General features: G+C 40.1%; 5 protein-coding genes across 13 annotated transcripts in view; 3 read left to right on the forward strand and 2 right to left on the reverse strand.

Moving 5' to 3' along the window:
• The window catches only part of cep104 (centrosomal protein 104), a 38,771-nt gene extending 34,426 nt beyond the window's left edge, over positions 1-4,345 (forward strand). For 5 of the 6 annotated variants that reach the window (XM_085444900.1, XM_085444905.1, XM_085444904.1 and 2 more), the window contains one exon: positions 2,452-4,345. In XM_085444900.1, coding sequence (XP_085301026.1) covers positions 2,452-2,588 — 137 coding nt within the window. In that variant the 3' untranslated portion in view covers positions 2,589-4,345. The remainder of the gene's footprint in view (positions 1-2,451) is intronic. The other variant, XM_085444902.1, reaches the window with a different exon arrangement.
• Positions 4,346-4,354: 9 nt separating this feature from the next.
• On the reverse strand, positions 4,355-6,691 carry b3gnt7l (UDP-GlcNAc:betaGal beta-1,3-N-acetylglucosaminyltransferase 7, like). Its single transcript, XM_085444907.1, has one exon. It carries the CDS (start codon positions 6,476-6,478, stop codon positions 5,243-5,245), a length of 1,236 nt encoding a protein of 411 aa, XP_085301033.1. The 5' UTR covers positions 6,479-6,691; the 3' UTR covers positions 4,355-5,242.
• Positions 6,692-9,202: 2,511 nt separating this feature from the next.
• Positions 9,203-12,826, forward strand: lg20h1orf174 (linkage group 20 C1orf174 homolog). The gene is made up of 4 exons (XM_085444910.1): positions 9,203-9,489; positions 10,382-10,453; positions 10,665-11,033; positions 11,717-12,826. Exons 1-4 carry the CDS (start codon positions 9,478-9,480, stop codon positions 11,855-11,857), a joined length of 594 nt encoding a protein of 197 aa, XP_085301036.1. The 5' UTR covers positions 9,203-9,477; the 3' UTR covers positions 11,858-12,826.
• dffb (DNA fragmentation factor, beta polypeptide (caspase-activated DNase)) lies at positions 12,477-17,118 on the reverse strand. Its single transcript, XM_085444909.1, has 7 exons — positions 16,108-17,118; positions 15,328-15,454; positions 15,030-15,215; positions 14,093-14,172; positions 13,822-13,995; positions 13,363-13,463; positions 12,477-13,272 (listed from the first exon to the last, which is right to left on the reverse strand). The coding sequence occupies exons 1-7, from the start codon at positions 16,219-16,221 to the stop codon at positions 13,023-13,025; spliced, it is 1,032 nt and encodes a 343-aa protein (XP_085301035.1). The 5' UTR covers positions 16,222-17,118; the 3' UTR covers positions 12,477-13,022.
• The window catches only part of nphp4 (nephronophthisis 4), a 181,523-nt gene continuing 172,774 nt past the window's right edge, over positions 17,048-25,796 (forward strand). For 3 of the 4 annotated variants that reach the window (XM_085444895.1, XM_085444896.1, XM_085444898.1), the window contains exons 1-3: positions 17,192-17,334; positions 17,409-17,591; positions 18,108-18,245. In XM_085444895.1, the coding sequence (XP_085301021.1) occupies positions 17,314-17,334; positions 17,409-17,591; positions 18,108-18,245 (342 nt within the window). In that variant the 5' untranslated portion in view covers positions 17,192-17,313. Of the gene's footprint in view, positions 17,085-17,191; positions 17,335-17,408; positions 17,592-18,107; positions 18,246-25,796 lie in introns of those variants that run through there. The other variant, XM_085444897.1, reaches the window with a different exon arrangement.

Below are 25,796 nucleotides of genomic sequence, written 5' to 3' on the forward strand. Positions count from 1 at the left end.
TGGCCGATGTGTAAAAATAACTTCTTCTCTCATTCTCTCCCCTCCCTCTCCTGTTCCTACTTCAATCATGAAACTGATCAATGATCAGCTGATTGGCTTTTCTCTCTTGTTTGTTTATCGCCCACTTTGCGCCAGAAAGAGGAAACCAGCGGATGTCATGCTAAACAACAGCAGCACGTTTAAGTTTGATCAGCTGTTGTTAGAATTTATTTAATATTAATTTCTAGTATCAGCTGATGTTTGCTGGAGCCACAGCCGTAAAAGCTGCTGGTCATGATGTCGGTTTGGTTATCTGGTGAGAGGGAAACATGAAGATGAAACCAGGAGATGTCCTTACTGAATCATCAGAGCTGTGATGGAGAAACAGGTTTACCTTTTAGGTGACATGAATGAGTTGAAGGGAAGTTATGAACTGTTTCTGAGAGATAAATAACACCAGGATCCTTTTCTAAGTAGCTGACAGCTGGTAACTGTGCAGGGGCGGGTCTAGCAAAGTTTTGCCAGGGGGGCCAGGTAGGGCATTAACAGGGAAAGGGGGGCACAAAGAAATACTTTTCTTTCTTATTCTCATTTAAAATATCTAGCTTTTATTAAATAATTATCTGAATCTTGCGAACAAAGTTTTTATCTATCTTAAAATGTATAGAAATCATACATATACCAAAAAGACAGTGTACATCACTGTCACAACAGCGTTTGTTTTCATTCAAAGGCTTTATGGCTTTAATACCTGGGGGGCCGGTCTGTAGTCAAAATGCCCAATTTTTTGTCCCAGTCCAGCCCTGCAGGTTAATACTGGCAGTGTCACCATGCCAGCTGACTGTATTTCATCATCAGCCAGTTTTGTTCTTTATACATCAATATTACTAAAGTTTACCATAAGGCAGCATAGAAAGTATTTACTTGCTTTCAGGTTTTATTCAAATGTTAGTCTTATCAGTTGTTTCCCCACTTTTTTCCTGTTTCAAAATCAAACAACAGTTTGTAAGAAGATTATCTTCTTTTTTTAACAGGCAGATAAAGTTTTACATTGGCATTGGCTAATTTGCCAATTGTTTGTTACAAATGTTCGTATTTTAATATTCAAAAATGTTTTTGCCAAAAAAATATGTGCACTAGATGTCAGTAAAAATACTATGCAAATATTGAAGTCCTTGAATGCTGAATAAACACTGACAAAGCACTGATTGTATCTCTTGTACTTTATCAACACAGTATCTAAAAACTTTGCACCGTAGTGGTTAAAATCTCATTCTAATAAGAGTTAAAAGTGCATTCGGTTATTAGGTTTATAGGGTTATTGAATTATGGAAAACGGTTGGTAGAATTTTTTTTTTAAACATTATCTGCCAATTACATCTGCCACCCTTCTCCAAATCTGTGCCCCTACCTGGCCCCCCCAACAAAAATTTTCTAGACACGCCACTGTCTCCTGAACAATTTATTCTTGTCCTCTGTGGAGGGCACGACTGAGAACTTTTATGTAATCTACAGCGTCTTCTGCCAAGAGGAAATCCTGTGCTATCTGCTGACAACTCATTTGTTGGGGCTGGGCTAACAGGTTTTTACAGATGTTATGATTCTGTTACTAAAAATCACATAGTTACTTTCATTCGGTGTCCTTTGTGGTGGAGGACAAGGTGAGACGGAAAGGATTTTACTCAAAATTGTGCAACGTAGCGCTGTCATGAGAGGAAGTGGAGGAGGGCCAGACATTAGAGTGTGAAGGTGAAAGCTCAAAGGAGGATACACCAGCTTTTGAAGAGCCTGGGCAATGATAAAATGATCACATTCACCTTACATTTACATAATACATATTATTTAATGCTTTGAAGTTTTGTGGTATAATAATTCCTAGAATGTGTAATAAGAACACACACACACACACACACACACACACACACACACACAGATCAGATAAAAGTTTGATTTCTTCTTTGACCCTGTTGATCAGTATGATTAATAATATTTATCCTACAAGCGCATTAAACTGTAGCTCCCCTGTCGTTATCAATTCAATATTTAGACAGTACCTACATTTTGCAGTATGTAGCATTAAACAGGAAAACAGGATGATGCTAACCATTATCACCAAGATAGCTGGTCCTCTGAATACATCAAACAGACAATAGTGAACCAGGTTTTCGAAAAAATTTTTATATCAGATCACACGACTCAAAGGGAGTTGCTAATTTTTATTGGTAGCATTATAACGTAAAACATTATTCAGCATATTTGTGTTAATGACTCAGATAAGCTAGGATACAGGTTTACTGGTTCTTTCAAAGCCCTTTCTTACATAATACTTTTACATAATATTTTTAGGCCAGGTCTTGGGAGGTTAATGACAAAGTGCATGCAAGAATATAAAGGCTCCCTGCTTTATTATTCCTCTATCAGTTTACTGTAAAGTACCATTTTGTTTGTGCATATGTGTTTTGGTGTTTCCAGGCAGAGCTTTCGGTGGAACCAAGCTAAAGCAGGTCAGGTCATATGGAGCCCGAGCCAGAGCCAGGCCCATGGGCAGGGGCAGCCGAATCCCATCACTGGCTCCTTTAGCCAGAGGGTATCCACCAGGGAAGCATTAAAGCTGGTCTGAAGAAGCCCAGAGACGTCCCCTCACACTTCAACAGGAGAAAGCCAACAGTACCAGACGACCCCACCCACTCCATTATTTCCACATTCGGGCACTTTTGAGACGCTTCAGATGTATTCACTGACATATGCAATATATTTAAAGCCATTATTACTTTATGATTGAAGCCATTAATATATTTAAAGTCTTATAAGATCACAGAATTACAACACGGTGTTTTACCCATTGTTGAGACGATGACGTAAATTCTAATCCTGTTATGTGCGACAAAGTTCACACAGAACAGAAAATGTTTTTCACTACACGTCAAGCCTCTAGCCTCTCACACACCTGTCAAGTAAACATAGGCACACAGAGTGCTGTTTGCTGAAATCCCCTTATAGGATTTGTTGGTTTTGAGGCTCTTTTTTTCACTGCCATTTAGAGGAATTGTACAGCTTTAATGGGTAGTCCCTCACTGTTGGACCGCACTTCCCAACTGTGACTTTGTGTGACTCACAAGATGGATTTTAAACAGAGTTTGTGTAAAGGTAAAGCAGCAGTGTACAGGGTGATAGAACTTTAGGCTTGTGTTTTAGAAGTTGACCCCTCATAATGCAACCAGTGTAGTGAGGTTTTATGATTAGTTTCTGAGTGGTTATCTGCAATTTATAATTTATACATCCTTAAACTGCAGTACAAGCTCTCGCGTATAAACGTGCTATCGCAACGATTTTCTCACACCTAAAAAACAAACAAACAAGTGTAGCATGTAAACATTTATTTTATCCTAACCTTCAAATTGTAGAGTTTGAAGAGGCTTATTGCCTTCATCTATGTAAATGTGCTAGTGCAAGTTTGGACCTTTTAAGATTTCATCCTCTGATCCATGCACCTTGCAGATAGCTAGCTGTCCCATGGAACTAAAATCAACAGTTTCTTGTGTAGAATCGGACTACACCAGATGAATGGGTTGAGAAACTTCTATGGGTAACCGTCGCAGTTTCAGTAAAAATATGTCTAATTGCTACATCCCTTCAGAAGACGATGACTCATACCTTCTTGCACACCCAGTAACAGGAGGCGGAACGAGATCACAGTTTAGTTACAAGCAGAAGATGTTCTTTGCTTTGAGGGAAGCTTTGCTGTCGACTTCACACTTAGCCAACTGTTTACATATTTGCTTTCCTTTTATAAGAATTCTATATAGAAATAGCACTTTGCCAAAGGATGATGTTTTACTGCTGAATTTCTAGCACACTGCAGTGACTTACTTCCCTCCACAATGCCTACTGATAGTATGAAGTAGAAGTAAAATGAGACAAAGTAGGTCTCTGAGTGAAACAGCACTGCTAGAATGAGGAAAGAAGTGGACATGAATATGCTACATACTGTATGTACACCACATGGTTTTCCCTCCAGTGTTCAGAATCACATCACTGGCTTCAAACTGATAGAATCACAAGCTAAAAAGTTAAATCCTACATATAACATTAAGCCTGGTTTATAATTATCTCTTCAGTTGTGCTCCTGTTGTGCTGCACAGTGTTATGATGACGACAAAGTGATTGTGATGTATCTGGAAACGGTAATAACGTTAATGTGAGCGTATGTTTTATTAGTGGGGAAACAACTTGCTTTAGTATGCTTCTGTACTGAGAGCTGCAGCAAAAGTAGATGTAAAAGTTGTGTTCATGCATTTGTAGTCAACAGCATTTTGACTTCTTTTTTTCTGCAGATGTATTTGTTAAATAAATCATTATTCAGGGATTATTGCACATGTGCTTCCATGTAATCAAAATTCCCCATAAAAGTTACATGTAATACACGGCTCTGTTTAGGAGCCCCCTGTGTATTAAAAAAATGGGCAGTGTCCAACTTCCAGGATTATTGTTGAGCAATATAAAACACATATCAATCAAGTTTTGCAACGTTATTCAGTGTTTACAAGAGAGCTCTGGTTTTATTGACACTAACACACATGAATTTACAGTGTTACACATGTGGTTTCTTTGGTTTCAAGGCTGCCTCTGTAAATCTTACAAAACAAGGTAAAACAGAACCAATATATTATCTTTAAAATACCCATAATTAGATTTTTACAATTTACAATTTCTATTCAATAAAATAATCATTCAAATATGAATGCAGCTGTGTGTTCTATGCTGTAAATCATGTAGTCGCATGTTGCACTTGAACGTTGCAATGAAATCCTGAAGTCGGAAAAGAAAGCTTAAGGGAAACACTTAGATGTAACAAGTCAGTCTTTTTCACACCTGCACGAACACCCGTGGGTTTATTACATCTACGTCTCTAAATACGTTTTTAAATTCAGATTAAGGCAATACAGTCTGGAATGGCACAGAAACACGGATGCTTTCACAATGCAAAAGCTGTGCTCTAGTGGTTTTTACAAAACGGAAAATCAACCCATACAGAAGTGGAGAGGAGAGCGCTAACCTGCCGAGTCAGCTGAAAACAAATCAACCGTTTTAATGTGACACACAGTATTAAATTCAGTTCATCTTCCATGTCTAACGGTAAAGGAAAAATTAACGTGACTCCGCAGATTGCGTAAAGATCATCAAGTGTGATCGGCCAAAGAAGACTTTCCGTGAGCTCAGATTTAGTGAATGCATTTACTTTATACTTTATACTTTCTGTCAATCATATCGAAGTTTTTTGTGCGCAGATCAGGTCTTGGCTGTGCACCACGCTCCACATCCTGAGCAGCTCCTGCGCGCTCAGTTTGTGGACCACGATTAGGTTTTTATAAAAGCAGGGCTCTGTGTTCATTGTGCTCGCCCTGCGTCTGGTAATGCCGAATGTCCTGAAGCCCGGATGCATCTCTGGGGATAAGTGGAGCCTCTGCAGGCACATCCCCAAAAACACATCGTCAATGGGGTACAACTCCACGCCCTCCGAGGCCACGAAGAGCCTTCGGGCTAAATAGGCGGACATCAGAAACCCCCCACCTCCCACGTAGGGTGGATACGGCTTGTCGTACAACTCCTTGGGGATGTAATATTTGCTCTGTCGGTTTCGGATGGGGATCGCCTTGGAGATTGTGTCCCCCATAAATAAGTTGGCCGCTTTGCGCTGCTCCACTTTGAAGTCGATGAGCTCCAGGAGGTTGTGCGTGTTCACAAACACATCATCGTCCCCCTTAAATATAAACTGCACTTTGGGGCAGTAGATATAGAACCACTTGAGAAAATTTACCTCTTTCAGAGTCAGGTTGAAGAAAGTGTCCATGAAGTCCCACTGCAGGATGTCCCCAAAGATTTGGTCCTCATACTCGATCAGTTTCTGTAGGTTCTTGGCGTCTTTGCCAGTGTTTGGGCTTCCGAGTAAAAACAAAGTTTTAATTTTCTTCCCATTCACGGTTTGCTCCTTCCCCCAGGTTTTACGCACGGCCTCCCTCCGGTCGTGCTGCTCGATAACGGACTTGACCACCACAAGGAGGTGAACGTTTCTATCGGCGCACTTCTCCGGGTGATTGATGAGCAAGGGGAAATACCTGCAGTGTCTGTGAAGCACAAACTGGTGAAATCTCTGGTCCAAGCGCCGGAACCAGTCCTGGGTCCTCACCGATGCGTCCGCGCTACAGTTGAGAACCTGCGCGTCCCAAGAAGACCGAGTTACATTCGGGACCCGCTGTATCTCCAAATCCTTGACGGACACGGGAGAATCTGAGGTCCCCGAACTGGTCAGAACTGTCTTCTTGAATGAAAAACACTCAGAGCCGCACCAGGCCGGATCCCTCACATGTTTAACCCCCACTGCGTCTTTCTCCGACAGTTTCAGCTTTTGGATCATGAGAAAAGACGCAAAGATCAGAGACAGACTCAACAGAGGTTTCAGAAAAGCGGGGATCCGCTTTCTACGAAAAAAGTGATCCATTGCTGTCACCGTGACACGCTGGGACCCTCAGATGCCTTCATAATGTTTCACAACTGAGCGCACCTCAGGAAGACACCGGGTAAGAGCGCTCAGTCAAGTGTCTCCTTGGCCACTTCTTGACCATGACAGCGCAGAGTGAAGTCACACATTCGTCCCTTTTGCTGTCTAGTTCGTCCCGAAGCTTCTTCTCAGGGTTTGGCTCCACACAGACTATCTGGAGACCTGATGGAGGATACCACTATCTCACCCCACCCCCCAAATATCTCCTCCCCTTAATGAACTAAACTGATCTGGGACCGGCAGATATCCCATTTCTCTCTCTCTCTGTCTAACACACACACACACACACACACACACACACACACACACACACACACACACACACTGTTCACCAGGTTTTGCGATCCACTAGCCACCACAACCTTATCTTATTCTTAATATTAAATATCAGTAGCTCCTTTAATCCGCGTTAATTTTCATGATTACAAGTGATAGAAAACAGTACTAGAATACAACGCAATGATTCAGAAATAATTCAACAACCATCTACGTGTGAGGAATAAAACAAACACCACAGCGTTTATAAAGGAACAGCGATGATGATTTTCTAAAGAAGTTTGACAGTCCAATTTTAATTCCAGTGCTAGGTGAGAAATACTGGACTACAGCCCTCCTCGAGCTGTCTCGGTGTTTTCTGTCTCCTAACGTACAACAATCCCACTGAGTCCGTGACGCCGAGATCCGTGGGGCCCCACCATCTGTTGCCGCGTGTTGTTGTCGGTTGCTCTGGAGGAGAGGGAGGCAATCAATAGCCTCCTGACTGGAACTGTTCGATGAATTCAATTCAATTCAATCTTTATTGGCAGACTACATGTCCATAAAAACAAGACAAGAAACACACACACACAACTCCCCCCCCCCTCCCACACACACACACAACACAAGGTATACCATTAAATATATATATGTATATAAATAAGTATATAAAGCATTTGTAAAAATATAAAACCATAATATACATAAAACACAATTACTTAAAATAAATCAATAAATACACAAACACTTTAACCAGTGCTTTCTGAGACTGGATGAGTAACGGGAACCACTCACTGTCGGATCTGTAAGTGCTAAAATTATACTGTTACTCGAACCATCCAGTCGTTCTCTAAAACTGAACATTAACTTTCTTAAAAGTGCTTTAAAAGTCCAAACACCCACAGCTACAAACATCTGACTGGCACTACCACTTCTAGGTATCCTGCAAAGGATTCTCATCGCATCATTATATGCAACATGCAGCTTCTGCATGCTACATTGTTTGTAGGATGACCACAAGGGGGCAGTATATAGCGGTGTGCAATACGCTTTAAACAAAGCCACTTTAACTGGAAGTGAACAAAAGCTGAATTTGCGTGCAATAGTATTTGCCTGCACATAGAGCTTACATCGTTGTCTGTATATGTCATCATCATCATTCATTTGCTCAGTAATAAAGTGACCGAGGTATTTCACCTTTTTATGAACTTCAAGAGTTTTTTGTGCCAGTTTAAACAAAGGGAAATTTAGCTGTTTATCCTGCTTGGTTCTACATATCAAAACAGCACTTTTAGCAGCATTGTACTCAATGTCATATTGCACACCATATTCAGTACAGACATTAAGAAGATCCTGTAACCCAGCACTGCTTGGACTAAAAACAACCAGGTCATCTACATACATAAGATGATTTATCAGTGCTTCACCTAATATACACCCAGTGTTACAGGCTCTCAGCTGTATGGACAAATCATCGACATATAAATTAAATAAAATTGGAGACAAAATCCCACCCTGTCTGACACCATTGCTGACACCAAAGGGGGCAGAAATACTGCTTCCCCATTTAACCTGCATGTTCTGATGAGCGTACCAGTAAGAGAGAATCCTCACGATGTATTGAGGAACTCCCCGTGTCTTCAATTTATCAAAAAGTTTTCTGTGGTTCACTCGATCAAAAGCCTTAGAGGCATCAATGAAACACATGAGGACAGATGAATTTTTAGCCCTATACAACCTGACTATTTCCTTGAGTGCATATATGCACATGTCAGTGACAGAACATGAAATGATTTCTAAATTATGTTTATTTATTGTTTTGTTACCGGACAGAGTCAACTGTATGTTCTAAATTATTACATAGCTGTTAAAACCGAAGCCAGTGTGATCTGTTGGCTGACTAAAAGAATTAGACGCTTCTTTAAAAACCTTATTGCGCCATCTTGTGGACATCGATTGGAACTGCATTCGACTTCCGGAATCTCCTCCTTCATACGTCACTGCTAAACAAAAGCCAAACTTTGAAACATGGCGTGAACTGGCATTTTACGTATGATTGTCCAATCTCTCAAAATAACACGGAGAAATACGAGCTTACTGTGAACCAGCGTGTCACGAGAACCCCTTTCATTAGCACAAGTCATGAGATGGGTGGAAACAACTCCCGCAGAATCACTGAGATGGCGTAAAAGTGGAGAAAGCCAAGTTTGTCAAAAAATAAAATATTAAAATAGTGGGGGGAAAAAAACCTAAACGAAAATAACATACATAGAAAAATAGATCTAGTAAAAAGCATTTACAAACCCCTCGAACTAAACTACTTTTAATTACATATATATTTTGTAATAGAAATCTAATATTATATATATAAATATAAAATAACACGTGCATTTTAAGATATACTTATTTTTTTCTCTATTTTCTCTAATGCTCTTTAGTACGGGGTGGCGTCGATGGCGGTGTAGTGTGGCGCAGAGGACGTCCTGATATTGAAACTGCAGACCTCTGAGTGAACCTCACCAGCAGGAAATACACCGGGTAGGCGGCGGGGAGCGCTTACGTCGTAAAATTATCGCCGTTGTTTAGTCGCTAGTTGAAGCCAGCCGATTGGAAAGCCAGAAAACCCCAAGGTGGTGTAAACTTTCAATATCGTAGCTGAAAAACCTAAATATCCACGCCGGCAAATGATACATAAGGTAAGTACATGTTTAATTAAATGAGAAAACCGGCAGGCAGGTCAAATTAGTTATTTTTTTCTCTCCTACTGTTAGCTCGTAGCTGGCCGCATTAGCTTGTTGCCGAGATGTCGAAATTAGGCGTTTTTGTTGTGTTTAGTGACGCCTAGCTTCGTCGTGACCTTCGTGTTGGTGTTATTGTACCGATACAGACGGCTGGAGTCATTGTTCTAGCAACATAACTAGCATGGTTCACATTATGATACCCGGGGCATTTTTGACTGGGGGTGGGTGGGTTATTTTCCGACGATATTGCTTTGATTTTTCTAGGCGAAAGCTAGCTGCTGTGCTGAGCAGGTGTTGTTGTCTTAGCAGTTCAACTATCAGCTGCCTTTTATGGACTTACATTCGGCGTAGCTCGGGCACGTCTACATGTGAAAAAGCAACGCTGGAGGGATTAGGGATGTACTGGAAGAACTGGGTCATAGTTGACGAGTAACGTGACTTTAATTTGCCAGTAAATTAGCAGGAGTTTAGCCGGCGGAGGATAGAGGGGTGCTGTTGGAGGGTTTAAGCAGCTCAGCGGGACTGCAGAGCCAGCTTTATAGCTATCCATTGACGTTGTCCACTATTTAATTTTTTTTTTGTTAAGACAGTGTTTAAAATGGAAAATGACAAATCTGTATGCAAGCGAAAATTCTAAAACTGTCCCCGTTAAACAGCTGTCCGATAAATTTAGTTTCTTTTACTGAGTGGAGTGAAAACATTTGCTAATGTTCTGCTTAGCAGGAGCAAACGCTGGCATTATGACGGCTTCCTCTCAGCTGACTAAAACCATAGTTTGTTTTTTTCCCCACGATGTCATTGCATTAATAAAGTACTTGATATAAACAAACATCATGATACTTTGCAGATGCCTGGTGAAGTTGATCATTTGAAGCCAAGAAAGAGGAAGAGCAGCTCTGAGACCAGAAACTCCAGAAAGGTTTGTTTTGTCTGTGTACATAATGCTGCAGATGTGTGATGAGTCAAAAAGAAAGGCAGGAGTTATAGTTATCTACACCCCTACAGCTGTAACCCCTACACCGGACAGCTGTGAGTTGCTCCAAATTAACTGGATCTGATTACTGCAGTGGAGTCCCGCTGTGGTTACCCCAACATCATCCTAACTTTGTTCCTTAACTTTTGTATCATAGACATCTGCTGCAAGGAGGAGATGTGTGAAAAGTCCAATGGCGAACTCGTCATCTGAGAGCAGCTCAGCAGTTGGGAACACTAAAGCAGCTGGTCCTCTGGAGAGAGACTCCTGCATCAGCTGTGAATGCCACCAGTCTTCTGGCAGGAGGAGGTGCTCAGCATCACCACAGCATGAAGGACAGGAAGGTAAAGAGAACACGCTGATGGTGGGACAGGATTCAGACAGCTGCGTAATGAATAGCATCTGGGACAAATATGAGCCTGAGCATATGGATTATGAAGAAACGAGCAGAATTATGTTCCCAGATGATGACAGTAATCAGATCCTTCCTGTGGAGCAGTTCTTTGGAAACTTGGATGCTGTACAGGTGAGGCACGTTTGTTTTAATTCCTGGGGGAAACAGGGTTGTTTGTTGTTTTTTTTTTTTGTTTGGTAAAGAAAACGTCTGCTTACTGATGATCAGTTCAGAAGAATCATCATCCATATCTATTCATTTAAAGCTGCACTTCTAGGGTGTTTTGCAATAGACATGGGAGTTGAAAGATATGTTAGACTTGTTATACATTTGGACCTTGACATTGGTGCATTATTGGATGTACCAAAAGGCTCTTCCTGCTAATAAAACACAAAAGATGGGCAATAATGTGCAGAGTAGAAGACCACGAGTTGTTACATAAAAGCCTCACTGTGCCAGGAGTCCCTAACGTATACATTATAAGTTCGCCTTGAGGTTTGGATTCTTTCTCAAATAAATGTGATTGCTGATTTTTTTTTTTTTCCTTCTCTTTTTCTGGTCTCACTCACAGTTAACATTAAATAAACTGACATTTCACCCTCTTATAAGCAGGGCTGGAGTAATATGAGAGCAGTAACAACCCCTAGTTAGATTTGTTACTCACTGATAACTTTAATTTTATCAATACACATAGATTTTTATCCCCCCACTCCCACCACATCTCTAGGCCCATCATTCCTGCAGTTATATCTTCAGCACAATTGGTGAAAATAATGTTGCATTAAATGAATTCTAAATACGGATTCATCCCACAGGATTTTCCTGAAAGATCATCCTCGTCTTCTAGCCGCGCCCAAAGGAAGAACAGGAGGCGACATTACTACGCTAGAGAGGACAGCGATGAAGACGAGGTGGATTTTAGCAGTGTGCAGCGAGACAACGGGGTGGGCACTTAGTGAAGAGTTGCCGCTCTTATAACTGAGAAAGTTCTGCTCGTGAAAAGACATTAAACCTCTCAGCACTTAGAAAACTACCTGCTCAAACATTGCATTCAATCAGTAATTAGATTTTTAAAAAGTCATAACTGCAATAGTAAAATGAAAATGGCCAATGTGAGTAAATGCAGTAATGTTTGTGAAATTATTGCTGAATGTATGCTCACATAAGTGTTTATAGCACTTTGTGTAGAAAATTGAAATCCTGAGCGCAGCTTCAGATTAGCCTCTGAGATACTAAAGAAAATGCTGGATTTAAGTTTTTGTTTTCCCATACAAATAAACTGATTAATTGCCGATGTTACATGCTGACAAGAGCAACAGAGTGACAATTTCAGTCTAAGTTTAGATTACACGTCTGTAATGAGGAGGGATGGAGCATGAACATCTGTACTGAGAGCTTCAATAGCACAAATTCATTGCTTAAGCTGAACATCTTCAACAGTTTTCTGCATAAAAGTCATTCACCAAGTGTCTCTTCATCCTCAACTCGTGTGTGTGCTCACGTTTCTGGCAGCTTTGAAATATATAACATCTGTATCAATACATAATCAATGTAATGAATTAATTTTCCCTGAGAGGGTTCTTCTAAAATTTGTAAGAGTGTTGTTTAAAAAAACAAAACAAAGGTTCCTCATACAAGACTGCAGTCTGAAAGACTGGATAATTTAAACCTGAGTGAAAATGTAATCTAATCAAGAGTTTAACAGTAATTGCACTAGATGTTGTCGCCTGTATTTTTTACATGACTGTTCTAAACCGTCCAAATATTTTATATATTTACTGCCTTATTTATGTCAATTTGCTTTTCACATTTATGCAGCATTCTCAGTAAATGCATGATTCGTTATCATCTTTGTACTTAATTTGTGTACTTTACATCACAGTGCCAATACAGTGAACAAATAAATGAATTTCATGGTTTCTTAAGTGTGGTCGATCACTTCCAATATGAAATTAAAGCTCAGCATGGTGGGTTTGGAGCTCAGAAGCTGATGTCACGACTACGTCGAGGAGATTGCAAAGGCAAATTTACCTTTCCAGCTGATGTGATGGGTTCTTTTCAGAGTTAATTATTTACCAAGTCCATCAAACAAATCCCAGTCCACTCATTTGTCACAGGACTTCAAGTCATGCGCCGTTTCTTTACTTTGGGCTTCTGTTTTGCTTTTAGATCCTTGGTGGCATTATTATAGATCTTCTTGGTGTCACACTGCAGGTTGTGAGCTCCTTTTTTGTGGCAGACGATGTGGACCAGCTTCAGGTTTTCCCTCGTGAACAGGAGTTGGTAGAAGTAGTTCAGGTTGATGTCAGTGCTCCTGTGATTCTGCAGAGCTTCCAGCAGAGCGGGAATAACTGTCCTCTTCTTTTCAATCCTGGAAACAAATTGAAGAATTGTATGAAGGATGTAAAGCAAAAAAAACCCCTCAAAAAAATCTTGTAAATAAACTAAAGGTGGCGTGAACCTGTGGTCCAAATTCCAAGTGCTGAAGACAATCCTGCCCTCGCGGCTTCCATAGGGGTTGATAGAGTGAAGAGATTTGCACACGTTCTCATCAAATGATCCCTGAGGATGCAATTTAGAGGAAGAGGAACTTAGTCTGAAGCACATCTGGACTTCATATTTTTGAGACATTTTAAATGTAATGACTGTTAAGCCGAGTTAAACACTACTTTTTATCTTTGCCCTGATTCTCACACCACAGTGCACTTTTGTCTCCGACTCTTCTGTTCACATACAACTAACCTCGGACAAGTCATTTGGAGCAGATCCCAGCTACTCTGTACAGATTCAAGAGTCTTTCCCTCAGAGCTCAAAAGCCTGTCTGTGACAGTGTAAAACTCATGTTGCCTGCATTTGTTTCTCATGCCCATTCAACTCTGTTAGGCCTCTTAATACCTCACAGCTTGTATTCTTGTAGTACCTGGCAGGTGAACCATCCCTCCTGAGTACAAAGGCGATCTGGTTGCTTTTCAGTCCTGTCAAAGTAGCAGCCATTATACTTGGCTGTTTTCAGCATTTCTGTGAGGCTCTGGGAGGTTTTCAAAAACTCTGCCCTCACTTTTGCTTTCTGTATGGATTTGGTGGCATCATCCAGCTGACAAAAACAAAAAACACAACTGTTAGAACAACTGACTGTGGAGCAATCCTGTAGAGACCTCAGGTACAGAGTGTTACCTGGCTCCCAAGTTTACCTCTTTCAAGTAGCCGCGTATCCTGCTTTCACAGTTGTACTTCATGTAGGCAGACTTTGTTTTAAATCGAGAATCAACACCTGAAGAGAAACACAAATAACAAGATGCTCAACAGATTCATTTAGACTCACATCAAGAGAAAAATCTGTGAAAAAGTGATCAATTATACAGACGTAGTCACACTGCTCAAACATTTTTTTCCCAAATATAATGGTGTTGAGTCTTCACAATGCTTTTATACTGGAAAAAGACACATGACTGACTTAATCTATTCATGGTTTCCCAGTTCTCTAGTAACAGTAGCACATGTCTTATAGTGCTTTTCTTTAAAGGGATTTCTTTACATTGACACAATATTTGTAATATTGCCTATGTACAGCACCATAATGGATTTTAAAATCAATCAAAATGTGATTAAAGTGCAAATTTTCAGCTTTATCTCAAGGGGTTTGATCAAAGTGTTGCATTAACTGTTTGGGAATTCGAGTCGTTTTTATACATAAGCCCCATTTTCAGAGGCTCAAAAGTTAGTTTTTTTATTTAAATCTATTTATTTATTAATTATTATAATTTATATTATTATTCACAGTACATGTGAAGAAGTAGCAAAGTCCAGCAGAAAGCAGTAGGGCAGGGCAGCCTCCACCCTTTATGACCCTCATAGGTCAAGGCTCAGCAAGCCTGTTAAATCCCTTGAATTAAAGCTGAAAGTCTGCACTCCAATCACATCTTGATTGTTTGCTTTAAAATCCACTGTGGTGGAACATAGAGACAAATTCACAAAACACTGTCAAAATTCCTACAGGCCTAACTGTAATCTTTGAGTCTTGTGCAGACAGGCTGGGAGTTTGACCTCAAAAGAAGCCACGACAGGAAAAGTCTGAGGAACTCTAAAACAAAACAAAGAGTGCTTCTCCAAGAGGATGAAGGCTGCTACCTTGGAACCAGTCTTCGTCCTCCTCTCTGCTCTCCAGCTCCGACCTATCCTCCAGGTTCTGTAGCAGGTCTGTCAGGATTTTACGCCTCTTTGAAGACTTCTCATCAGAGAGGAGCCCCTTCGCTGCTTCAATGAGGCTGTCGGCATGCCGGTCTGTGTGGAGTAGCTGACTGATGTCACACACAACTAAAAATCAGATAAAGATTAGGCAACATCACAATCATCCAGCAGTTTAGCTGACTGGGAGAATAAAAACACAGGTTTACAGTAGAAACTTGTCTGGTGTTGATCCTCCTACCTCCACTCCAGGTCTGCCCTTTAGACATAAGAACCAATTCGGTGTTATCCGCCAAAGTTGGGAAGAACTCCTCCGTCACTATTGTCCCGTCCTCATACAAGCAAACACGTGCACCAGAGAGTGGCACCTGGACTCGTGGAGAACATAACAGGTAAAAATACCAATGACAAATGTGTTGTGTGGACTAGAAGTAGAAAGCTTTTTAGACCAGATAACTAATCTGTAAACTTGACATATTTTATAAGAGAGCCATCTGTGAGAGTCTGCTCAGATTAAATGGATTTATTTATCCGATGTAAACTCCAATTAAACCAAATCCCTGCAGTACAGATTTCCACCAACAGATCATTTTCTCTTTGTTTCAGCGAGTTTATACAAAATGTGCCCGAGGCCATACTTAATAATGAACGAATTCTGCTCCCAGCCCATCATAAACAGAATTTAATATAAACGGAATAAAAAAAGCATCTTGAAATATGAACGTAGACGCTACATGTCACTTTGACCTGAACGTGACATAACTGTTGCTTTTTCACTTACATCCTGTTTACAGAGTTCTCTAAAAATGATGCGAAAATTATTTTATGTCGTATCTTCTTCACAGTGGAGATGATCTGGGACCAAACCAATCACGTATCGAGCTACTACTAATTAGGAAAAATAAAAGCCTAATTTCTTTTGTTTACTAGCAGCGATGACGTTTATGTCACATCCTCTCAGATAAAAAAGCGGAACAGCCGTATAAGTTGTTAAAAACTAACTAATTCCCACAAGACTCACCAGTAGCAAATTGCAGGCCTTCTTCAGTAGTTCCTTCACATCTTTTGCGGCAATTCCGTATTTCCTGTTTTCACTGTAACTCCTAATTTTCACAGGTTTAATTTTCCCGAACATTTCGCTGTTTTGTTTTCGGTTTGTACCTACCGCTTCCTTCTTCTTCCTCCTCTTGTCCTCTTGAGGCTCGGAGCAGCAGCGGAAGTGTGTGATTGCCCCCTACTGGTGCTTTTCCTTACTTTCTTTGCTATTGTGGCGTGATTGGTGGTGAAAGTAACTTATATTTATTTACATTACAGTAATATCTTCATGGGGAAAACATTCCGCGTGTTGTAGACACACTGGATATGAAGTACACGTTGTTAATATTAATGATTACAATAATAATGCAATTCAAATGGCTTTATTAGCGTTACAGTTTATATAGGTTATGCAACACATGATAACAAGTCACACATCTGTCTTAATCCCTTTTGAAATTTTCATTGGATTCTCACAGTTCTGTTTTTGTCTTCCTCTTTCAAACACTGGGCCAGTACTTGGTTAGGATTTTCTCTGCTATATATCTCTGAAAGTGGAGCTATTTTTGCCAGATCATAATACATAGATTATTCTGACATTCTCTTTTCTTTTCAGTGCATAATTAGTTTTTCTGTCTATTGGTTTTAGACAGCAGTGTTTTGTGAGAATGGGCAGCGTGTGTCCTTCTGGGGGAACTGAGTCTAAGCACCCCCCTGAATTAGCTGCTCATGTGTTCGCCATATCAGCTTAAGACTACAGCTCCTCCTACAAATTATACTCTACTAATATATTAAAGATAATTATTACATGTGTATATTTAAAAAGAAAATAACATTTATATTGCGAGTGTGGCAATAAACTAACTTTAAGTTGGAGATGCTGACGTTCATACAAGATCTAAATGGAAAGATGAGTATTACCATAGCAACTGACGCAGCACGACGGGAAATACCAACTGAAAGGTATGAACGATTATAGGCGGCCAATACGAATTTTTCTGTATATTTTAAATTTTGGGAATAAAATGTAGACTTGCATTAGAAAATACAGTTCGTATATTAAGTATATTTTCAAATAATGTTTCTCCCTCGTGAACGCTCCTGATGAAATAATTTATTACATATCCCCCCTTTGTTCTAAATGATAGAATCTGATTTCAATATGGCGGCCACGGCTTAAACATCTGAACGGATGGAGAAGACTAAATTCAGAGTAAAACATTGGTTGCGTTCAACATTTCTGAGTTTTTTTGTTCAATGTCAGGCTAATGTTTATTTTAACTAAAGGACATGGTAAAAATAGAAGACATACCCAGCATGGCGGACGACTGGAAGCAAGTGTTTGAGAGGAACCGGATGGTTCCCCCGCACAGCCAAACCGTAAGGCTGGCTGTGGAAAGCCGCTTCACCCAGTCCCACGGCTTCCAGCTCACCCTCAACCGTGTCACTGCAACTCACCTCCCATCCCAGGTGACTGTTTACAGTTAGCTTTCAGTGCTAATTAAAAACATAGAAAAAACTCTGCTATAGCAATTCACTAGAGGTTTAGCAAACCTAAATTCAATGTATTTTAATCTGTGAGCTTGACTTTGTATTGACTGTCAAAATAAAAGTCACGATAAGGCCTATTCAGTATCCATCTCTGTGACACTGCGCCTGAAGAAATCTCGCGAACCTTTGAAAAATGTTATATTTGAAGGCAACCATACATTTTTTTTAATCAGACACACAATCAATGTCATGGGATTATTAGTAAATTCAGTCTATATGTAGAGCATCAAACAGTACCAAAGTGAATCTGACATCCACTACTTGCTGGCATTATCAGTTACAGCGATGCAAAACTGAGCATTCAGATATTGGGAACCTCATTCTGGGGTGTTTTTCATGAAGTTGGATAATAGTCATAAAGGAGGATTTAAGTTTAACTCTTCACTTGTTAACAGTGACTTTTCTAAGATGCATATGCTTCCTTTTTGCTCATAGGAGAAGGCAGTGGGAGAACAAAGTGTGACTTACCAACTACGGGCAACGCTGTTTGACAGAAATCATCAGCACTTTTTTGGGAAAACATGGAAGAGCTCACCTCAGACAATAAAAAACAACAAGATCACTTTTAATGAGGTAACTCTTCTCTAACAGGCATCCCACTGAAACAAGTTTACTCCAAACAGCATACAGCTGTTGCATATATATATAGGCTCTTTTAAAAACCCCTCTCATGTTATTTTGGCAAACAGCGAGTCGATGATTATGTAGTAAAATCAATGTGTATTCATCCATAAATTCCATTCATTTAGGGCAGCCGTTATTTAATTAAAAGCAACTCAAAAGCTTTACCAATTAGCCGTCTTTAAATTAGCAGCATTGATTTCCCTAAGTTCTGCTATGCTCTTGAGGATCCTGTCAGCTAAAGCACAGCAAATTACAAACTGAAGTGATTGCCAATAAGTGATTCCAGTTGCATTTGATGATTTCGATTCTTTTTTCTCATCCTGCAAGTTGAAGAAGAGCTAATTTCCTTGTGAGGTAAAAATTTAGTATTAGAGAGAACTTTGAGACAAAGTTTCATAGAAAATATCATGATTGTATTACAGATGTGTGCCACTTTATGGCAGTGATCAGTTAGTCCTGGAAACTCTAATAACTGAAAAAGCACGTCATTCATTACATTGATAGAAAAATCACATTATGTCCAGTATTGCTAGAAAGACCTTTTACTCGTTCATTAACTAGTCTTTACTTGTCTGACAGTGGTAATTGTATATAATGTGGTGTAATAAATAGCTTAGTCCCCCCCCCCCCAAAAACCCCCCCAAAAAACAACATTATACAAATTGAAAAATGAGAGTTTTTCAATTTTGTAATTTTTATTTCAAAAATACCCCCCACTAGCCCGTTTTGATTTTGTTCACTTTGGATAGTGTGCCCAGGTTAAAGTTGTGTGGAGTAATATACAGTGTGTAGTTGTTCAGCTTAATGAACTAGACAAACTGTACAGCTCATCCTGTAACAGCAGTGCCAAAACCAATAGGAGGATCAGACAGATTCATATCTCAGAAGTATGTGATCGCATCTCCCCATATCAGTGAGACTGAAGTTTGCCTGCTGAAATTCACGTGTTATGGTGCCAAAAGTAGTAGTGCAACATCATCATGTTTCTCAATACTTTGTATTACTCTTAGTGTCAGGTTCAGACAGAATGACCTCTGTGCAAAGTGATGGAATTTTCAGCCGCCAGCAAATGTGTTTGAGCTAGTTTCATCTAGAAACGAATGACATGAGAGCTTTGCCCTTTCTGGGCCATTAGGTGAAGTCCAAACAGGCTGAAATAAGTGTGAGTGACCACATGAGACCGACAGCGGCAGGGCAAAAAAGAAAGTTGTCCATTTGTAACTGTTCAGCAGTTCTGCTAAGCACCAGCTGGGGGGTTTTGAGTAAGCCATTGCCCTTGGAGATGCTGTGATTTGCTTTCTATGATTGTGTGACAACCAATCATAAAAAAAAAAAAAGCTGCCAGTGTAACATTGTGGAGACTTTGGTTTGTTGTGCTACTTTGGCTCAGCCTTCTCTGCTTCACACTCTCTCTGAACAGATGTGGTTGAAAAATCAATCAACTCTTTTCACTCAAGACTGTGTACTAGCTACAGAAAACTTAACATCTAACAGTGCACATAGCAGGGTGCCTCATTTAATGTGCAACTCAGTTGCGCATTAAATCGCGCAGTTGCAACTCATTAGTTATCTGCCCATGCACACAAGTGAACAAGAACAAACATGTCTGCTACCTTGCTATAACTGTCATCATGGATTTTACTTGTGCAATCAACAAGATCAGCAGTCCTGCTAAGAAATCAGCATGAGGTTGTTTGCAATTGATACACAAAACCTGCAAAAGACCCAGTGAACTATAAAATGGGCCAAGTAACTTGTGAGGAGTCTTTGGCCATGGTAGCATTTCTGCCTGGACTGAATTACAGTACAGCACCCTGGAAGCCGGCTTCCCAACCAAAACACTCTTTTTTTGTTTACTCAAAAAAAAAAAAGATACAGTGGGCGTTTAGTGTTATCCTACTGTGTTGTGCTAGTGAGATATTGAGTCTCAGAAGATACCAGAGGCTTGTAGTACAAAGCAGGATTTTGTCTTATCCAGATAACTTCTTAATTAACCCTGAGTTTGCCCCCTGACCCTTCAATTCTCTGGAAAATAGCGACACCATTGTTGGACGAGCCATTGCCCACTGTACCCACGTAGTAGGATGGGATAAAGTTTTTTTTTTTAAAATAAAATCTCATATCTAGGAATTTTCCCCCAGTAAGAATTCCCCCAGTAACTTCCAATTCTAGACTTTCACATTTATTCAGTCTCACATTTATTCAGAGCGTCTTTGTATTTGTGGTTTTTGTATCAAATGTCCTACATTAGAAATCTGTTTTTTTATTTTTATTCTTTAGTTGGTCTCAAACTCTTAAAAACACCACTGAGACTGCAGCTGAAAGAATAAAAGCTAAAACCTGTCTTTTAAAAATTAATTGAATTAAATACTCAATTATATTCCATCAGATTCTCCTGTGGCCTAATGATAGAGCTGTGATACGGATAAATCTGTTAAATTATACAATCAGTATTTTTGCCAGCTCTCTTCCCAGGCTTCAAATATGGTATATTACTATAATAGATCTTGTCCAGTCTTATTGACTGCAAAGCACTTAAAGCGCTCACGTGTTTATATAGGACTTTTAGTATTAAACTGTTGTATAGTGCTTTCCCTCTCTCTCTCTCTCGCTGTCAGACACACACACTCTGCTGCTTTTTCTGTAGCAGATGTGTTGCTTTCTGTCTGCATTGTGTGTTTAACAATCAGCTGATCTGCTACCAGTACACTTATCCATGCTTGTAATTGGTTAGCCAGTTGGTCTCCTGCATGGGAAACCCTGGGTTAACTTAGTGAGCTGATAACCAGGCTCATGTGAGGGCTTATTCTGATTGGCGAAGTTAAAATCAGTCAATCCAGAAAACAGAGTTGCAGAGGGGTGCAACATAACTAAGATTGCTACAAGTACTTATGTAATGCTTGGTGTGATTTAGCACATGTATTAATATTTTTATGTTTATTGACTTGGGATTGTAGTTGTATGCAGTTTCAGTCAAAGGTCAGATTTGTTGCACTTTAGTGTTTACGATTCATTTTCTTTTTTTCCAAACATGGTCTCAGTCTGTTCAGAGTCTTTGAGTCTTTTCTTCTCTGTAATCAAGGGGAACAAAAACGGGGAACAAAAAAGTATTTTTGATGTCAAGCTGCTTGGTGTACTCTGTGAAAGATCTGCTTTGATGATGAAATTTTCAATTTCTTATTGAAAATACCGAAGGGAATGTTGTGACAGCCAAAGACTTGAGATACAAAAGATAAAATATACCGCACTGATATTGAAGTGCACCGCAACTTGGATGATCTTCATCCGTTGGGTGGGTTTCCTACAAGAGAAATATACCAGGTCAAATCTTGATTGAGTGGATGATGTCTGGAGTTAGTCCCCTAGGCGCTTCATGGTGTCTGCACGCTGCTCCAAATACTTAAGACAGGGACAAATTTTCGTATGTGGATCAATGAAAGAATCCATATATTCAAATGGAAAGATCCTCTTTTCAGCCAGGAACCCACCAGGGACTTTCCTGTACTGTGAGTAAACTCATGATAGCAACAAGTAGCTTTTTGTGCATCACCAGAGCTTTATTGGTTAGGTGTGAGGATAGTTTGCCAAAGAAGCTCCCACTGATGCACTAACATCTAATGCCCCTACCATGCAGTTTACTAAGGGTTCACTTTATATCAATGCTGGCAGCATTGGAATTTTCCTTGTAATGTCAAGCCTCCTTTCTACTTTCAAACCACAAGTAAGATCAGAGCTGAATCTGATAAATCCCCTCGATTTAAAAACAGTATTTTATTTCAAATGTAACTGTGCCGTCAATCCACACATCTACCCACCCACCTGCTTAAATCGCTTTTTTAATGTAAGTGTGCATGCGGTGAAAAAGTTCAAGCTTTTATATTTCAGCCATTACTGAGATTTAAAAACAGAGGTCTTGTTAAATCACGACGTGCTGTTAGATTTGCTTGTAGATTAGTCCGCCAGTCAGCCATCTCATCTTAACAGCTACTTTAACACTGGATGTTAAATGATTTACAACTGAAGTGGCTGTAATGTGTCTTTTATGTATTACATGAATACATTATTTTAGTTTGCAAAGACTGCTACATGTGGTGATTGTGACTGGATGCCATATTGAAGTTCCACATTGCATGTTGCATTTTAATTTTAATTTATGCAAGTTTGCATTGTACCCCAAAATGGTGAGCTTCTGGTCCTGGCAAGCAGTGAGTTTGTTCTAAGAAGGTCCTTCAAAAGGACTGACAGCAGAGTCAACGTGTAAGTCTCAAAAGATTAGACATAGAATTTTTGAGGTAAAAGTACTGCCAGAGCCATTCAGCAGATGGTATGACCCCTACAGAGCCCTAATGTCGTTACAAGAAAGTGCCATCTAAATCCAGAGATCTCTGGCAGCTGCTAAACTGCTAAATTTTGGAAACAGGAATTATGTACCTCCCTCTAAATTACAGAAAAGTCAGGTTTTTAGTTTTGCATATAAGACATCTTCTATAAGAGAATCTTGGGGATGCCACCTTCAGTTTGTGCAGTAACTAAAACCACTCTGATGCAGAATAGTCACCCTGCTGATGGTGGGGCTGTATTATCTTCTTGTCTGACGAGTGACTGCATTTACCTGCCAGAAGCTTTCTTTTGAAAAGCCCTTAAGTTGTGAACTACATAAGGTGCCCCTGTGTAGTCGCATTCCTTGAAAATGTTGTCTCCCTGCATCATATTTACGATAATTTACTGGGCATTTTGCTATGTTTGAGCAGATTTCTGGAGAACAGCTGGATGTGTGTGTTCTCTCACTCAATCAAACATCTGAAGGTCTCTGCCTCCTGGTCGGAAGCCAGCGACCCACTGTTTTTATGATTGCATCAGAGCAATGCAAGCTCCTCTGTAGCTTCCAAATTTGAAGGTGCCTCATGAGTTTAGACTGTTGTACATGGTGTTTTGAGAAACCCTTTTAATGGAAGGAGTATTGTGAACTGTGGCTGGCTGGTAAATGCAGAGTGTTGCATAAGTCTTTGTGCAGAGACACCAATGAGTCACAGCTATGGCACATTCATGATTTCCAGTTTTGTCACCATCTGTTTTCTCCCCTTTCCTCTGCGTGATGTTCTTTTGATCGAACAATATCTCACAGTGAATGGCCTTACTTTGATCCGCCGTAATAGTCATAGCCTGTACAAAAAAAAAACTCCGCTTGGTGTCCCAATAAGCATCCAAATCCAATTATCCATCCAGGGTAATAATATAAACCACATCATATCCTATCATGATGATAAAGTGGGCCTGGCCCTCTCTGTGTCATGCCGCAAGAGCTCCGCTAGCTTTTTTTAAATTTTTTATTGGATTTGGCCCAATGCACTTGCATTCATGCTGGTGTTTATGAGTGGCAAATTGCTGTTTGATATCCAAATAACGTCGGGGGGGTTCTCTCCTATGTTACGGGGGCACAGGGAAAATTGCAAGGCACCCCCCTCCCCCCAGTCAGCCATGATGGATTGGTTTTAATATCTGGTGAAAAGCTAAGATGCACGGTGATTAAAAAGAGAGTGCTTACTAATTTTTTTCCCTCTCTTTGCATCTCTTTCTTTCCCGATAGAGGAATGACATCTTGTCAACTGTGCCAGCTCCTTCGTGGGTTGTTTTTAATTGTTAGGTCAGACTTATTAGGCTTTTATTTTGAAAGTAGTGCCATTTTAATTGCCATGCCAAGCCTTCAGTGGGTCTGAAAAAGATTTATGCATGCAAAACAGAAACTACTGTGAAGTCCAGTCGTAGTTTCAGACCTTCTGAATCAAAATGAACCTTGTTTTGTGATGTGTTTGACTTGTGTGTCAAATATGTCCCTTTTGAGAATTTTTTTATTTTTTTGTAATCTTTTTGTTGTTGTACAACTCAATATGTCCTGAATTATCAAACTTACACTTACTTCCCCGGTTGTTGGTTTTCTCAAATCATGACTCAGATTGTTTGTGAGGTATAGGGATATTTTAACTCTCCTTTGAACACATTGAGGCAAAGGGAGCGCTGTGATCAGTAGAGGGCAATGTTGTGCTACAGATGCACAGATTTAGGAGTCGAGAGAATGGTAGAGAGAGAAATGTGCATCTTTCTGCATTGTCTCTCACTGTGATCACTCCATTTGAACTCCCTGCCTTCACGGGGAGCCAGTGGTTTCTTCTCATATGTGCAACATTATCAGGCCGACAGATGGGCTTGAGAGAAAAGGCCAAGCTTTGTTCGTGTCCGTGCAACCTCTGTTTCTCTAGGTCTGCAAATGCTATTTGGCATTGCATGCTATAAACTAAGAGTAACATACACACACGCGTGTGTACACACACATGTTTATTCCTCACAATGTTACTAAAAACAGTACCCTTTATACCAGCATACGCATCATCACACACGCATTATTACATGACTTCAAAGAAGTAAAAAGCAGACAGTGCTTCACCGATGGGAAAATATTTAAACATCAGATGTGCAATTCCGCCACTTTTGTTTCTTGAAACATTTTTCTCTTAAGAACAAACTACTTTCAAAGTGAAGAATCCCTTATGGTTCAAACTTGAGCTCTGAGTAATGAGTACAAGGCAGCAGACACACTCATCTGCAAAGTGTAAGTTTCTAAAACATACAATAGATTGCCAAATTTAAGCTGTCAGAGCTGTAACAAAGCCACAGTTAAAGCCTCAACCCTTTCTACTTTTCCTTGCTTTCTTAAAGCAGAGACATACTCCAGCAAGGCTTGCTCAGATGAGGGGGAAAAAACTTCTCTTTGAAGTCTGGTGTATTTGTTGTGTGCCATGCACAGTGTTTTGCAGTCTGCCACGTATGACTCCACACATGATTCCCAGCCACTCAACCGTGGACATCGAGCTGTCACATACTCCGTGAGAAGAGAAGAGCTTAACATAAATTATGTTCATCCCTGGTAATTTTAGCTGTTTTAGGTTGAATACAAGGAAACATCTGTAATGGTATTATTCCACTGATTCATTTCAGTTTACCAGACTTTTTCTCTGATGATGGATTGCATGGCCTGTATGTTGGTAACCATACCAGTTTATGTATATTTTATTCATATAGCAAGAAATATATGCACTTAGCTGCCACTTAATTAGGTACACCTTGATAGTGCTGGGTTGTACCTCCTTTTGCCTTCATAACTGTCCAAATTCTTAGTGTCATGGACTTAACTAGGTGCTGGAAATATTTATTTGTGATATTGATCCATATTGACGTGACCTGTTCCACCACATCCCAGTGGTGCTCTGTTGGATTGGGAGCTGATGACTGTGGAGGCCATTTGACTACCAGCGAACTCACTGTAATGTTAAAGTAGCCGGTTTTAAATGATTTAAGCTATGTGACATGGTGTGTTAGCTGACAGTAGTTGCACCTGGTGTGGTCTTCTGCTGCTCTAGACTCTCTGTTTCAAGGTTCAGTGTGTTTAGAGAAGCTCTTCTGCAAGCCTTGGTTGTAACAAGTGATTATTTCCTAACCTCCAGG

Source organism: Copadichromis virginalis, linkage group LG20 (assembly GCF_057382275.1).
Source record: "Copadichromis virginalis isolate Kocher_CV1m ecotype Utaka linkage group LG20, C_Virginalis_male_GT1.1, whole genome shotgun sequence".
Classification (NCBI taxonomy): Eukaryota; Metazoa; Chordata; class Actinopteri; order Cichliformes; family Cichlidae; genus Copadichromis; species Copadichromis virginalis.

Coding starts and splice junctions, on each gene's coding strand:
- dffb (XM_085444909.1), bottom strand. CDS start 16,221: ATGTTCGGGAAAATTAAACCTGTGAAAATTAGGAGTTACAGTGAAAAC. Junction 15,216..15,327: donor AGGGCAGACCTGGAGTGGAG/GTAGGAGGATCA, acceptor TCTGATTTTTAG/TTGTGTGTGACATCAGTCAG. Junction 13,464..13,821: donor AGGGATGGTTCACCTGCCAG/GTACTACAAGAA, acceptor TTGCATCCTCAG/GGATCATTTGATGAGAACGT.
- b3gnt7l (XM_085444907.1), bottom strand. CDS start 6,478: ATGGATCACTTTTTTCGTAGAAAGCGGATCCCCGCTTTTCTGAAACCT.
- lg20h1orf174 (XM_085444910.1), top strand. Junction 10,454..10,664: donor AGACCAGAAACTCCAGAAAG/GTTTGTTTTGTC, acceptor TTTGTATCATAG/ACATCTGCTGCAAGGAGGAG. Junction 11,034..11,716: donor GAAACTTGGATGCTGTACAG/GTGAGGCACGTT, acceptor TTCATCCCACAG/GATTTTCCTGAAAGATCATC.